The following is a 16,774-nucleotide window of genomic DNA, read 5'->3' as shown; positions in this document are numbered from 1 at the left end:
CTATACAGATTATTTTTAAAGTGCGTCGTCTTTTGTCCAGTTTTCATAGACAACTTTAATTTAATATAATTTATGTTTTCGTGCAAATAAAGGGGTATCCAGACGGGACTGACGAAATCAGTTGATTTGTTCAGGAAATTAATTGGTCAATCTCATCTAGCGTCCACATGTACACAAATTAAATCACCAATTTGCATTCTACTATGAAAATTGGCATTTTTGTGTCCGCAGCTGCTGATGTGATCGGGGAATCAAATTGGTATTTGCGTCCGCACGGCCCTGTTCGATCGGAGAATTTCATCAGATTGGCGAAAAATTGTCTCGTCTGGATACAACTTAAACGCTCGCAAAATCCTTTTGTCAGTAACTGTTGAATTTAATTAGTAATTACAATATTTCATTACTGATTAATTCCTGAAACGAAATAGGTAGGTATAGTCTGTAAGTTATTAGCGTACTACACGTAGCGCGTAGCTATAGATGGTCAAGCAAATCTTGTCAGTAGAAGAAGAAAAGGCGCGAAATTCAAATTTTCTATGAGACGATATTTATCCCTTCGCGCCTACATTTTTCAAATTTGCTGCCTTTTTCTACTGACAAGATTTGCTTGACCATGCAAGTATAATAGTTTTGCTGACTATACCTACAGTAGTCAGTCGTAGTCGTTTAACATTCGAGGTGCCTACTGTGTGTACAGTGGAGTGTGGATAAGTAGTAGGTACCTAGCTTAATTGTATTATGCAACTATTTGCAGCACGCACACGCTCTAGGGAAATTCTATTGTTTGTAGACTTGCGTTAAGGTAAGGTATTTAGTTCTTATGATCGTTTCTCTAAAAGGAAACGTTTGGTTATTTTTTTTTATAAGTAGGTGAGACGTGTATAGCATGCCTTCGAGCAACTAATAGGGATTAACGCCATGCCATACGGAAAGACGTAAGTGCCTACGCTATTGTGTGGCCTAAGTCAACGTGCTTCTAATTAAGGTGTAGTAAATCATTAAGGTGACCGTCTCGCTCTTTATTTTTACAAGCTTTTATTTAGTTTCACCTGACCGTTGTCTGTCTGTCTGTTTGTGTGTAATCAAATCTTGCAAGTTAAATTTGATCCACTTCCCGGTTTCCGATTGAGCTGAAATTTTACATGCATGTATTAATCGCATGACAATGCAATATTATGGCACCATCGATTGATCTGATGATGGAGACAGGAGTTGGCCACAGGAACTCTGTGATGAAACAATGCAACCTAATTGTGTTAGGGGTTTTTAGAATTGTCTCGCTGAGTATTAGTTGTCTGTCGTAAGAAAAGTACAGTCAGCGATAAAAGCTTGTACCAAAAATGAAATTCTTACTAAAAACTTATTATTGCTATACCGGCACATTGATTATGACCCCACAATCAGGTCCTATAGTCAGTGTGTACTTACTCGGAACATGTCCGGGGACGCGGTACCCGCGCTGGAGCCGCTGGCGCCGTCCGCCTGCGCCGCCCGCGGCGCCGGCGCCTGCGCCGCGCACTCGGCGGTGAGCGTCTCGCGGTCGTCCGCCACGTCGCGCACGCGGTCGTCCGGGTCCAGGATGCCGCCGGAGCTGGCGCGCAGCGCTCGCACTCCCACCCATGTTTCGGGGCCCTGAGGGAAAGAGAACACAGGTTAGCTGAAAGTCTCGTACAAATTACGCACGCGCCTGATGTAAACTGTTCTGACAATTTTAATGTGGTTCCTTAACTACTAGAAATGTCTACACGAACTGAAAAGAGCTACTTGACCAGTTTTGTTAAATTGACTTTGTCCGCGTATGAGTAGACAAAATATATAAAAAATATATACTATTAAATATACACTTCCATTTGTTCCGATGCATGTATTGGACTTCCATATGTGTATAAAGTAACTGGTATAGTTAACGTACCTAGCAGTAATGAAACGGGTTTATTACCATATGAAAACCCGAAATTGTAACATTGCGCTGTAAAATATTATCTGTACTAAAATCGCGTTTTGATTTGTCCCAGTTTGTATCGTCATCCAATTGGATAATATCAAACACCGTTAATCTCACACTGCCGAGAGGATTACCTATTATAGCCTATCATTACACACTCGGCATGACATCGCGTGCTCCAAGTGCAATCACCACATAACGGCCGCGCTACGAATTAAAATCCAACAGTTAGCGATGCGAAATTAACATTGACAGTTGTACCTATAATAGACTCACTAGATGGCGCTGCTGTCAAAATAACTAGCTTGTCAAGCTTAACGTTTGACAATCCTGTCCTGCCAGCATATGTTATTAAATAGACAGGGAGAGAAAAGTGGCTAGGTCGCACGTCATACTGACGAGTTGAATAGGCACGAGGCCTTAGTTACCATGAAAAAGGAAGGCGACGAACAGCGCCATCTAGTTCAGCGTTCAGCTATAAATGCCACTAGATTATGAAGGGCTTATTAGACTTGACAGGCGTTTATTAGTGTGGTATTCCACCTGTCCAAATTCTATGACGACTATGACCAATGTCATTGCGTAGCACTCGCTCATTAAGCAAAACGTGAGACTCAATACACATTGGACAAATATATTGGGCAGATGGAATACCACCCTTAGACACAAGTATTATGGAGGTAAGAAGATAAATTCTTGATGTAAGTACCGACGGCCACGTGTACGTTTGTCTGTTTGCGAATTCTGTATTTCTTTAGTAAACAGGAACGGGAACGTTCCCACGCACCTGCCTATTCAGAGACGTGAATGCGGGCTCGCATTGTGTCGTGCTTCGCTCGTTTTGTCTCACTTGTCAGCCTTTGTCCGTTCGTCAGCGAGATAGCGAATGATCTCAAAAGGCGGATTTGAAAACATCTATCTGCGATGTATGGATTGAATTGCGAAGACCGTGAAGCGTCGATGATGTTTTGTTTAAAGCCATTCACCCGTAATATCACAAAAGCGGCAAGATCTTGATAGAAATTAAATTAACGACTTTGTCTTACAAAGATAATATTTACCCGCCCATTACTTTAGTAGAGTTTTAGCTTTCACATTCGAGAATTCCAAATCATACTCGTAGTAAGCTAGCATACACGTGCACACATAATGAGGACTTTTTTAGGAGTGGGTACAGTACATTTTATGCAAAGACCTTTTCGAAGTAGTAACAGGAAACCGAGTTGAGAGAATGTTTTCTTACAACGCAAAGGGCACCACAACACCAACATCCGAAACACGGGCCATTACGTAACTTAATGCTTACTCTTTTTTAATTTGTTGGTGTAGGTAGTGCCACATAACAACTTTATTTACCTACTGATTGATATAGTCTGTCAGAGGGTCATTAATTATACTATTCAATTATATGTGTTTTTCAAATAGTGTTTATAAAAAATCGTCTGTCACACTGCCTCGCACAAACCACGCGCAGTCAATCCCGTGATTTTTTAATATGACAGAATTCATTGTTCACATCTTCCAACAACATAACAATTTCAATAGATACCTACCTAGTTATACATCTAGTAGTAGTAGTAGTAGTAAAACACTTTATTGTACAAAAATCAAAACAAAATAGGAAAAATAACATTCGTCATTAGTATAGTGTGAATCAAACGATCTGAGCTAGTTTACTCAAAGAGTCTCAAGAATACAATACCATTGAGTGGTAAACCACAAATTAGGATAATCACCTCGTAGTAAAAGCAGATTATAACCGCCTTAAAATGTTAGTATAGATTAACGACTCTATTTCTTTAAACAATAGACTACAAAATACACTAACTAAATAATGACTAACCTAACTTTTTTTGCATTTAACGACCATCGACCCTTAAGAAGAATGCACTCTTTCCAAAAGATTGAATATGATATTATCTTTTTAGACCATTTTAACCCCATTCAATAAGAAATAAGGTTTAAAATTCAATGTACAAGCAATGTACTTCTAACTTATTTTGTAAGTAAATTGGTTGGCGCCTACGAGAACAAAAGCAGATAATAGGATTGTAATAAAACAATGCCATTGTTAGTACAGGTAAGTGAAGAAGCTCAGTTCAAAAAAAATTATCTATACAAAGGCGAATTTATCCCTTTAAGGGATCTTATAATGATAAAGGTATTCCTACCCAAGTGACAGTTCTGCGTTTGTCGCGCTCCCTTGCCGCGGCCAGTCGCGCGATCTTCTTGAACCGCGGCGGCGGCACGGGCTCGCCCAGCTCCTGCATCGTTCACATCGTCCGCGTCCACGACACTTCACCACACTCCAAGACAATCACTTGCGTAATCTACACGTTTTCACTCACTTTGCACAAAGCCGTGAAACGCGCAATTCGTCATTGAATCTGTTAATGCGTGTTGGATAATGAATGATTATTCGTTCCATCAAGCACTTATTGTATCGAAGCAAGAGGATTACTTAATCGTCATTGAGTTTTATTGCCTAGCTTAATAGCTAAGTAGGTTTTAAGGATAGTCTTAACCTAATGGTTAAGACTATCCTTAGTCCTTGATAGTCAGAACCTAACTACACCCTAAATACTTTTGAATAGCTAACCGATACAAATTAGACCTCGACCTTCACGCTTCACCGCCCCATGTCAATCGTTCCGAACAGATGCTACTCTTGAAAGAACTGATTCATTGCTAATATTATACACTTGTCGTACGGTTAATTGCACATTCTGCCATTCATGGCCAAAGGTGCTCCGAGCTAACAATGCTATGAAGAAATCTAGCACGTATCTCTTTTTAGGATTTGATTAAGTATCCAACTGTAAACATGACCCCAATTATAGAATGCGCGGAAACTTCGACATGTGATAAATCTTAGGCAAGTGTTCTACAAAAAAGTTAATGTCGTCTAGTGTTCTCGGCGATAAACATTAAAAATGAACAAACTGTTAACACGCTATGTTCCTTCGTAGACTCAGGTAAATGAGCATTCGTAAACCTTATAGCAAGGAGATAAGGTCTTCTGATGGTCAGGTACTTAAGTGGATTGATGTTAGTTCATGCAACATGAGATGCCATTCCGAGAACGCGTCCATTCCGCTGCAGCAGCTGCGCGAGCGCACGCGATGCTGTGCTTTCTCGGAACTATCTTCGGACATATATGCTTACTTCCGCTATTACCTTAACATTAACACGAATCTCGTATTTTTTACCTTGTAACTACATTCAAAAGTGTTTTAAAATCCACAAATGACTCCATGTTTTTCGAATGCAAATTAGTCATCGCAAAAATTCCATCATCAGATCTCAATTATGGCCAAACAGGCGGTACAGATTTTAAAATTTAACGTTTCAGATACATACTGACGCGGTCTCTTGGGTTGGTATCCACGGAAGACCAACGTCTAGGTAGGTACCCGAAAGATAACTTGACATCAAGCTGAGTGGAGACTTTTCATTCTTTTCAATGATGCTTTCAAAATTACATGTTTCATGTTACAAAAAGTTTGGACTAAGCAATACTGCAGGCGTCTTAAAAGAAATTATTAAATTATTTTGTTCTCCTTCTAAAAGCAATCTAAAGTAACAACAAACGAAACTAATTGTAAACCTCCTTTTTTGTAACTCAGTTAAAAATAACTGGAATATTTAGTTAAGTAATGTTTATTCAAGGGCTCCAATTTGTCCACTCCCAAAGAGGGTAAGGCGGCGGAAATGCAGTTATGGGCAGAGTTATGTGTTGAATGATAAGCGATGGCCATGCGTCAATACTAACCGGTTACCCTTATTGATCCAGTTACAATAAGGTCCGATTATGCATATTATGCATTGTGCTAAACTTGGAAGTAAGGTGGCAAGTTATTAAATAAATACCTACACGGGGATGTTAGTTGGTATCAATAAAATATTTGTTATTTTTTCTTATTTACTCGTAATGCATGTTATGCATGATATTATAAGATGTAATGTGTTGAAAAGATGTATCCCGCCGAGTTTGTTGCCGGTCCCATATTAGGATACCCTCCTCCAATTGAGGGAGGACTTAAATCTGTTGTGTAGTTTTATATGGCGTTCATAAGCGCATTGTAATATGCCTACTTGAATAATAAACTATCTCTATCTTTATTGTTTCTACCCTAATATTTGTAAATAGTGCTGTTGTATTATAACATTAAGTTATAATACTTATAATAACTACGTAGTAATAATAGTTCATAATAATAGTTCACTGCCTTATTTATAATAATAAATATATAAATACATACAAACATGAACGCTGAACACAATACACTCTTTTTGTTAGGGCAGTCGTGTAAAAACTCTAAAAATGTAGGTGCAATCTATCTAATAACAGATCTGTCGTCTAATATGACAAATTACCCGCTCACAACAGATGGTTGTATTTTTTATCTCAATGTAGGACACAGATGTTATTGTAACTTGAAACAACAGCCTGCTTTCAGTTATTTTAGCAACAAGTCCCACGATCTCTACATGGCTGTATATTGCATGTAAATTAAAGATAAACATTTGCTCAAACCCATTAATGTGCAGGCCATTGAGCCACTTTTACTATAGCATGGCACCAACCCCGAAATCGCGAAAAAAAATTTACTCTCCCATAGGAAGTTTCGACGCTTCGATTTTGCTGGTCTAGCAAAATGTATGAAACAGCCAAATTTTTTTTTGTGATTTTGTGGTTGGTGCCGTAGTAAAAGTTGCTCAGTGTGACCTACACATTCACGGGTTTTAGTATGTTTTGCGTCAATTTACATACTGTATAGCCAATCAATCTCTGTCATATGTAAGTGTATTTATTTCAGCAAGCATGCCGTTGATTGTAAGCCAACGTGCCTTAAGGCCGTTTGACGTGAAATTGTTATGCAAATATCGGTTGTGTGGCTAATGCAGCCGAGTGCGCCTCTCACGTTGCAAAACGGTTTTTAAAGTCGGCAGAGCTTGACCAGCATCAGCGTGATAATAACTGTCAAGGTAAAAAATAGGTATGACTTTTGACAAATACACATAGTAGAATTTTAAGAACAAAGTTAATTACTTAATTATAGCTTTCTAACCCTGTCTGATTTGTCTGAATGGCAAAAAAACTGGATTATCACAAATTAACATGAGTTTCTCAAATTAACGCATCCCGCACATTTCACCGCAAATCCATTATTCGAAAAACACGAAATGTTCGGCAAGTTTTTGAAATTTTCAATAAACTTTCGCAGACTAACTTCATTTTACGTGAGCCTCGAAAACTGAACGTTCCGCACGTCGGCCGACTTCGCGCGCGACTCGATCATGACTGAAGCCAAGCCGGCATTAGAAAGATCGCATAATACATACAAATAAACGATTGCTGAGGTTTTTCTCCAATCCAAGGTTTGTGAAGCATGCGAAACGTAAACACGAAACGGCTCTATCTTATAACTTATAATAAATGAATAAATTAAATGACGCCGCAGGATTTAGGTCCACAATGGCCAGATATTTAGGCTAAGCTAAGTGCGGAAATCGGAGTCCATGACCATAGCCACCATAGGTATGTCAAGAAACAATTTACTAGTTTTAATAACAAAACTTTCGTGAGACACAGACATATTAAATATTATATTAAAACGGGTCACTGACGTACCGAGAAGGATCCATCATCGGGAGCACGCGTTGGCGGACCGACGCAGACTGAGTCGTCCGAAGTGAAACATGTCGAGCAAATTTCGACTTAAAATACGTGAGCCATGTGTTTAAATATTATTTAATAAGCATTAACCGGATTAAAAATAATAATTAAATCATCGGACAAGACAAATTTATTAAACGTATTGTTATACTTATTGATCAATTAACATTAACTGTCTCTACCTTAATGAGCTTAGGTACTTACCAATTGGAGAGTTAATTAAGGTTAATTTGGGGCTCGAAAATGTTCTCTGCTAAACTGCACCACGTGCAGTTGTGTAATATTGATGTTCTGCCTACAAAAGCCTCTTCTAATATACTTAACTTAGCCGTTTACATGGCTTCTCTTGCATGTACTAACCAGATTTTGTCTAGAAATAGTTTAAGATCAAACATCAATATTGATGTAAAATAAACGCTGCGTGAAAGCAATGACATCAGATTAAGGAAAATAACATTTTCAATCAGAAAGCGAGGCGTAGATAAATTGAGGACAAACATTGCTGAGCAACCAAACGGCACAAACCGAACCGTTAAAACTGCATACAAACGGTGGCAGATATTCGTTTAATAGCTTTTGCTTACACATTGTAATGAACGATACTAATGGGGACAGGTGAGTAAAAACACATAAGGCGCTATTAGCCAAATATGAATCTAGGCGGCGACGTAGTTAAACATAACTGGGTCTACTAAGCTGACTAACGTTAGATATGCACTAGGTCAGTTGATTAATGATTAGTACTGAATTACAAACAATGTCCATTAAAACGTGGTAAATTCTTGAGATAAACTTATCAGAATAGATGATAAAGATAAATCGCGTTAATAATAGTAATCTGTCCCGTATTCAATAACAAAGGTATGTGCGATTATTGAATCTTAAGTGCTATAAGTCGATAACCGTGAGAGGTTGTGCAATTATCAGAAGATCAACAAAATATTGTACTTAATCTAAAGATGAAGATATTTATTGTGCAAAACGACAATGGTATTAGATAACATTCTAAGGGTTAACAGTCCGCCGGACGGTATCGGCCTGTCATTTGTTCGGAAGTGTCCAAATTTTGTTCTAACTGACAAGACCGATACCGTCCGGCGGACTGTTAATCAGTGGGCCCCTTAAATACAAATTACTTCTCCAAAGCCAATGCTTTGCCGCTGCCGCTTTACAAGAGCGTCGTATTCTTCGGAAGATCGATGGTGATGAGCGTATTTTTTTAGTGCAAAATTGGCAAGCTTGCGAGATTTTTTCTAAAATATTTTGTAATTAGGTACCTAATACCAGTTTATTAGTATCTGTCTTTAATCTACCAAATTATCGTAGCATCTACTGCAGTTTGATCAGACACACATAGATAGACCCGCGTCACCCGCGGCCAAATAAAGCGAACATTAACGATGGTACGGCGGAAATTAGGTAAAAAATAGCTTTGTGGGCGCACAATGTCTGGTTGTATGGCGAATCTGAATGACGCATCGGGTGTCACCTACTATACGAACGGCACATCGCTAATGTCTCGGAAAATTCTAGACTGTCTGACCTGAGAAGATACTGGTGCAAGGCACAAGATACAACTTCAATATCGAGATGCGATGCGCCATTAAGACCCTACTGCAGTGGTTCTTAACCTAGGGGTAATTACCCCCGTGGGGATAAAACTGGTATTTTACGGGGGTAATAAGCTAGCCTAATATAACAATACAACAAACGTACATGTTTTATTTTTTATTACCATTGGGAGGAGGGGTAAAATCAGGTTCCCTAGTTAGTCATAGGGGTGACCGGACTGAAAAGGTTAAGAACCACTGCCCTACTGGAAATGAGCTAACACTAGACTTGCAATGCAATCAATTTGGACATTGCATCTTAAGGGCCACCCCACACTAGCGTCTTTTGAACGTCGGCGTCTAGTCAGCGCTATGGAAAATGGCGTCGATGCGCGGTTGTGCCAGATTGCCAACACTGCGTCGAGTTGCGCAGCAGCCATAGAGTTAACTAATATAGGGGTCGACGCTCAGGATACGCTAGTGTGGGGTGGCCCTATAAACATCAAAGCATCATTTCAACTTCAAACCTATTAAGATTCTTTTTGAGTAGGTGGGCCAGCATATCGCTAAGGAATGTGGAAGATTACCTCAAGGTTGAAGTAATTACTATTACCTCGTCACGATTTAATTATATAACCTTTTAGTTAAGTGAATGAACTGTAATGTGGTTCCCCTTTAATTAATTACACCGGAATTTAAAATAATGGACGGTGACATTTTAATAATAGGAAATATTCACTACATGCATTAACCGGCTACTTAAGTTCTTAGTAGTTACAGCGGTAATGTTACGTTAAAACTGTTAAAAGCAATAGCGGGTGGAGTACCTATTTGTACATTTTATAGCATTTTCGGTGCAGCGTCTGCAGCGGAGTGGTGTTAACGGAATTGGCATAAACAATATCAACCCTAATGATTAATTAGCGTTAATTACGTTAATATTAACCTTAATCATTTCAGTTGGAATTATCTATACCAATTCCGTTAATACCACTTCGTTACAACAAAAGTGCGAAAGTAATATTTACGATGTCTGCTCATTATAATCTTACAGCTCGTGACAACGTATGAGCATGTATGATACAACACAATATGTACAATACAAATACAGTAGAATCCGGTTAGTACGACTTCGCTTATAACAACCAACCGCTTATAGCGACGTAAGTATAGGCACTTGTTTGGTTTTAGTACAAACTACTATGAAAGAACAACCGTTTATTACGACTCCGCTTATAACAACCGACCGCTTTTAACGACGGAAATTGACACAAAATCCGTCCGTCAAGTCCGGTTACAGCGACGAGCGACGTAGTTTTTACAAATAAATTGTTGGTAAGAAGCTTACTCCGTCCCGCTCACCCAACTCCCCTTTTACCTATACGGAGCAAGATGAAATAGTCACGTGATTTTTCGTAAACTTGCTCTTCTTACTTTCGTAAACTAAATAAAACCCAATTCCCATTATTCATTTGAGCTTAAACTTCACATAAGTGCATAATTATGTAAGTTGGGTATCAATGCAATATTTGGTAGGTACCTTCGAGCTGATCTGATGATGGACACAGGAGGTGGCTATAGAAACTGTGTGATAAAACAACGTCATCTTGATTAGATCTCCAAGCGTTGCGTCTTTTTATTTTACGGGATTCGAGTAATTTGCGGATGACGAGTGAGTACGCGTATATTGAAAAGTGGCTTCTTCTAAACACACAAGTCTCTCCATTTTGACAAGGTGTCGTAATACTAACGTAAAAAAATATTTTAAAAGAAATGTTTTCTTTTTTCTTTAATTGACGCATTAATAAATACAAAATGATGTAATTATTTTGATTGAAAAAATATATTAAAATTGGCGGTTTGTTTTGTACGACGTCCGGTTAGTACGACGTAATATCAGCGGTCCCTTGGGTGTCGTTATAACCGGACTCTACTGTACTCTTTATTGCACACCTCTTGATCTAACCGGCGTGTCACGAAATTTACCCTAAAATTATAAACAATGAGATAGGGTGACGTATCTACCGTACTTATTTATGGCTACATAAAAAAGAAACCAACATTTTAGATTTATGTGAAAAAAAACATTATTTTGATAGACACGTCACACCGTCAATCATCCCCCGGCATTTATGTCAATCTTACATTATTTTTTTATAAACCAAGAAATATATACCCCAGTTTTAGTGTCTGTATATACTGTAGTGAGTTAGGTTAGGTTAGTAAAGTTACTATTTACAATACGTATTTACTCGTATAGTGCTGCAACAAATTATGCACAATATGTTACAACATAGGTACATGCCTCGACCATTTAAGGAAAACCAATGTTACTTAACAAAAAAGTAATCTGAATAATGTAAGTTCAACGACCCGCTCGCGTGTAGTGTATACGTATATGCCACGGGCATATAATTGCGATGTAGTTGAATTAATGCAGTGCTTTCCAACACTTTCGGATCAGGGCGAGAAAGTGAAGCCGACAATGGGAACTGAAACTGACGTATTGATGTCTTGCGTACAATGTTATACCCTAGTCAACGAAGAAGAATATTCGACTTGGGTTTTAAGAAAACCGTTATATCTCAATATCAATGTTATTCATATGTCCATTGTATTGAACGATGGTGGGCGTTATGAATACTCTAATAAAGGCTAGTATTACCAGCTCTGACGCTCATTCGTGACATTTTCTCTATTTTTCTTCTGGGTCGCTATCTGGACGCTGGAGCGATAATATTTAATTCGAAGCAAATTAAACGTTTTTTTCTTAAGCAACAAAGTAAAATAACGAGTATCAAATTATTATATATCTTTATTTGATAGTCTTTTACGGATAATTTAAAGGACTTTTACTACTCGAGTTAAGAATAACCATAAACAAAGGACACAACGTAGGTATATCATATACCGTAAATGACACCAGGAAAACGCCAAGATGTGATTGAAGTCGTTCTAGTGATTGTTTCGAACGATTTTTTAAACTCTATCTCATGTGTGTATCATTGTTGTTTTCTAGTTCCTTGTTAATCAGACTAACTTAGGAAGCACATCTTCCTTGATTGTTATTAATATTGATGTTTTGTTTCTTTCTAGGTAACGATGGCGATAAATCTTTCAAGTGAAGTGACGGAAAGAGTTCTTGTTTGTAGTGGTTTCTTTGGGTAGGTGATTGTAATCAATGCCATAGCAGGGGGGGGGGGCTAGAACAGATGACAGACGTACATTGACAAACGCCAAATGAATAATAAATATGTATGAACTAGATTTACTAGAATGACAAATGCTACGAGAAATCACGTCACTATTTTCGTACATTATTTATGTTTTGATAGCGTTTTCTAAACGAAAATGACAATCGTTGATAGAAATTCTATCAACGATTGTCATCTTCGTTAGGCTCCCAGGTGTCTAAGGATGCAGCATGGCAAAGTAAATACCATGGACATTCTTAATTGCACGTAAAAATATCTCATCATTTTTAGAGTTTTGCGGAACTCTATATTGTTTCGCCCAGTTCGTCCGTTGGCCTTAGTGATCACTAGCACAGTCGGCGTCATATAAGTATCCACTTTGCTACTTTTCTCACTGTTTAGAATAATCGACAATCTATTTGAATCATGTGTCCTTAACCCTAAAAGAGTCATGTGGTATTAAAACTAGTCAATTATTTGCATAATTTATACATAATATTATATCTAGAGGTTAACGCAAGTACGTAACGGTGTCTGTTTTGGTATTTACCTTAGTTGGACATCGGTATTTGGTAATGGTCTTAGACCTGCTTCGACCAAACTGTATTTCGAATCTTGTTTGTTCGAATTAAACCTTTAAGAATAAACTGATTTCGATCGGGCAATTATAATAAGTAAAAATTATTTACATTAACCTGTTATTGTATGAATTTAACCACATTGCCCATACAGTGGGACATAGCTTTATTTCTATTTAGGAATGTTAGAATATTCCGTGATCTTACCGCTTCATTAGCCTTCGGAAGTATGTTCCTCTGCAGTTTCTGCACCGGGTAGGTCTGCCTCCACCCGAACAGACGCACCAGCTTGTCTGCCACGTCCTCGCACCGCGCTGCCGAATCCTTCATCTTAACTAACGCACTTTCAATCACTGACACATACACTGTTTTGATTCCGTTTCACAAGTTATGTTTACTTTATCAGAAAATGTAAGTGAAAAGTGGGAACGCCACTAAAATGTTTGCTCAATAACGCCAAAAACACATTAACACTACACTACCGAGACGATGACGAAGCCAGAAAGCAAAAGTTATGTCAATTTGTTAATCTACCAATTAAGGGTAATTGCTAAGAACGTGTCCGCATTGGAGAACAGCTTCTGCGGAACTGCTTAAATCATATCGTACATGTTAGGTCGCTTCTACTCTATGACACTGCGCACCACGGTACCGCTAGCACTTGCAGTTAGACGCGCAAAGTGTTGAAAAATTAGTGTCTGCCGCCGGTGAGCGACCGGCGCGCTCTCCGGCCGCGCCGTTATCGCTGCCATCGTTATCACACGCCCCCCTCGCGCCTTCGCCGACTAGACGGTACCTGTGTACAATGCCTGCATGCTTTATCTATCCGATCAAATTGCAATGCGCGGGATTCTCGGCAACGGCTTTATCACGTTTGAATATCGCTTCCAACCGGCGAGCCTGCACTCAAGTGATGTAATTTTCACGCTGATGCATCGCTCGCATGCAGGCTTCTTACTTCATTAGTGCGTTCACTTTATCTTAGTTTAGATGACCATCGAAGGAGTGAAGGGAGCGAGTGAGCGGACGCCGTGCGCTTTATTTAATTGATTAGTTAGGCGTGATTAGGTTCGGTGTTGTTATTCGAGTTTCAAACATTTATTCTTACAGGCCTTTTTAAAATGCGAATGCTGACAGGCGTTTCATTTGTGTCAACATCAGTTATATTAGAGCAGGAGATTAGGCAAGTAGAAAGTATAGGTATCGGCGCTTGTATGTAGATTAGTGGGTACCGTTTGACTAACATATATGACAATACTTTGTTTCTAAAAATAAAAGCGACTAATTAGATTGGACATGTCACACCATGGTCAGTGCACAAGTGGAACAAAGAAAGCCGGGGTGTATGTTTCCTGTCAATGTTTCATCATGTTTGTCCCACACTCTGTGACGGCTCATAAATTTGGCTCAAAGTGAAACTGCAGTGTAGTGATCGGCAATCTCGTTATTATCTGTAATAGACATAGGTAGTTGAGTTAAAGAAATCAGTGTATGTACTTAGCCAATTTCAGATGAAGTGATAAATTAGAAATAATTACTTTTATATGAGCCACCTCTAATGCTTGTATCTATTTTGTTAGGGTACTCAAAGGCTTTTGCTTATTTATTTTTCACGGGCCGGATTATATGAAATTTGGCTCTATTGATGGGACATACATATCAGCTGGCTCGTGGGCCGTCGTTTATACAACCCTGGTTTAACTCAACTACACTACCATACCATACTATATATATAAATAAAAAGGTTTCTTGCTTAATGTTTCGAATTATGATATTTGGTGAAGCAGAAATTTTGTGGCATTTAGCCCTCTCCAACCATTCAAAAAGCTGACTGAAAATGTTTTGCGTTGTGTTATGATGACAAACGTGGCAGTATATAGCGTTTTTTAGTGTTCCGTACAAAACTTTGTTTACGGAACACTTATGGGATCACTTCGGTCTTGCAAATCAGTTAAATACGTTTTTCTCAGAGACCGTTTGACATAGATACCTAAAATTTGGAACAGTTATAGCAATTACCACCACTCATATTGTAAATAAGTCAAAACTGCTTATTTCTTATTAAAGGGGGAAATTTAGGGGGTTGAGAGGGGTAGGCTGAAACTTTTTTCATTTGTAAGAATCGTGTGGGGTACCATTAGAAAGCTTGCAAAAAATTGAGTCGATGTACTGATTTTGACTTCATTTTAGACTGCAATAGTTTCGTCAAAAAATGCATTTAAAGTTGCAAGTTTTCATACAAAAATTTTCACCTCTGTCCTGGCGATTTTCGCGAAAACTATAGCTAACAGGCAGCTGACCGCTGACCAGTCAATACCCAACTTAAAGAAGCATGGAGACGGCGGGAAAATTATCAGCTTAACTTTATCTTTATTAGTTTTTCAACTGCAGCTTGACCTTTGGTTGCTTAGGGCTAGCAAACTGATGCTTACACTGGTCAATTCATATTAGGCAGTAATTTTAGCGAGAAACATCCTTAGTTAAAACTTTGGCATTGAAATTTATGACTTATGTCTTTGACACAAAGTTTAATTCTGCTTGCTTATTTTTGTGGGATATTTAATTTTATCTCAATAGCCTACTATAAGTACGAGAGGGATCTACAAAATACGACCTTATTATATTGCAAATAAGTTTAAATTTCGAACGAGCTTTCCAAACAATGGACTAGGCATCTCAAAAATCTGAAAAATTCAAATTAAGAATTCCGTTCTTGACTGTCGTCACACCCCGGACACTGGCGATAAAATGTATGAAACAAACGCGTTCCTACGCACAGACTGTGTGCGTAGGTAAGCTCGTGTAGGTAAACGCGTACCATGCTTGTGTGAGTGAGATAAGACGTGTGAGGGTTCTCGCCAGTTTGTTGTCAAGTTCGATGACCTCAATTACTCAAAACTCATTGCGCGAATTAGGAAGAAATAAGAATCGTATTATGGTGTAAGGTGGGTATCTAAGCTCAATTTATACAATAGTTTCCTATTTTGAATCAGTATAAACAAAGTAACGAAAATTTTGTAAGGAAATTCAGGCCACCAACATATTACGTAAGTTGTAAACATGATTTTTTGTTCATATAGGTATTGTACTGGTTTCAGTGTGATCTGATAGGTTTTGTAAATATTTGTTTAATATTTGAATATTGTACGTGGCCTCCGCTCTGCGCACCGCGTCGTCGCGTCCTTGCCAGCCGGTAACTGTGAGGTAACCGAGAGCGGGTGGGCGGCACTTTCAACGGGAGGCAGGGAGTGTCCATACTGTACGTTAGTACTCTTTATTATACTGTGCTGTCGTTGTGTTTTTTTTTTCCACAATAGGATACATAGAGTTAGTAAGGCGTATAGAGATAATAAAGTCATTTAATATTTATGAACAGCTTTGGCCTCATGTATAGTAGTATACCCTATAATGGACGTGGAACCAGTAATGGGACAAAAAAACATAATTCCTCTAAAATAAGTATCTAAAAGTAGTTTATATACACTGGCTGTATATTATCATAAATAAGAGTCCTAGAGCTGTTTCAGTTTGAAGTTTCATTAAATTTGGTTGCTTTTTAAGAAATTGGCGTCAACCCAAAAGTTGTCGTGTCACTGAAAAAAAATACCACTACGAATTCTTAACAACTTCGCTAAGAGAGGTGAGTTAATTTATTAAATTTCAATTAATTAATACTTCATGAAAACTAGAATGCGTTTTGTTAATTGAATTTACCATGAAATAAGGTATACAACACACTATGTTGTGACTCCACAGATGTAAAAAAATAGTGGTATTTGGCCCAATCCCATTATAGGAGCTGTAAAACTGCGTACCTCCTATGATGG

General features: G+C 38.4%; 1 protein-coding gene across 3 annotated transcripts in view; it reads right to left on the bottom strand.

The window, feature by feature from the left end:
* LOC134665256 (partitioning defective 3 homolog) overlaps positions 1-16,774 on the bottom strand; it is a 92,817-nt gene that overhangs the window by 45,286 nt on the left and 30,757 nt on the right. Inside the window, exons 1-2 of one of the 3 annotated variants that reach the window (XM_063522141.1) lie at positions 13,155-13,322; positions 1,429-1,632 (exon numbers count right to left, since the gene is read on the bottom strand). In XM_063522141.1, coding sequence (XP_063378211.1) covers positions 1,429-1,632; positions 13,155-13,277 — 327 coding nt within the window. In that variant the 5' untranslated portion in view covers positions 13,278-13,322. Of the gene's footprint in view, positions 1-1,428; positions 1,633-4,116; positions 4,346-13,154; positions 13,323-16,774 lie in introns of those variants that run through there. The other 2 variants (XM_063522143.1, XM_063522142.1) reach the window with 2 other exon arrangements.

Source organism: Cydia fagiglandana, chromosome 6, assembly GCF_963556715.1.
Source record: "Cydia fagiglandana chromosome 6, ilCydFagi1.1, whole genome shotgun sequence".
In the NCBI taxonomy this organism is placed as follows: domain Eukaryota; kingdom Metazoa; phylum Arthropoda; class Insecta; order Lepidoptera; family Tortricidae; genus Cydia; species Cydia fagiglandana.
This window is presented reverse-complemented; position numbering and strand designations above follow the sequence as displayed.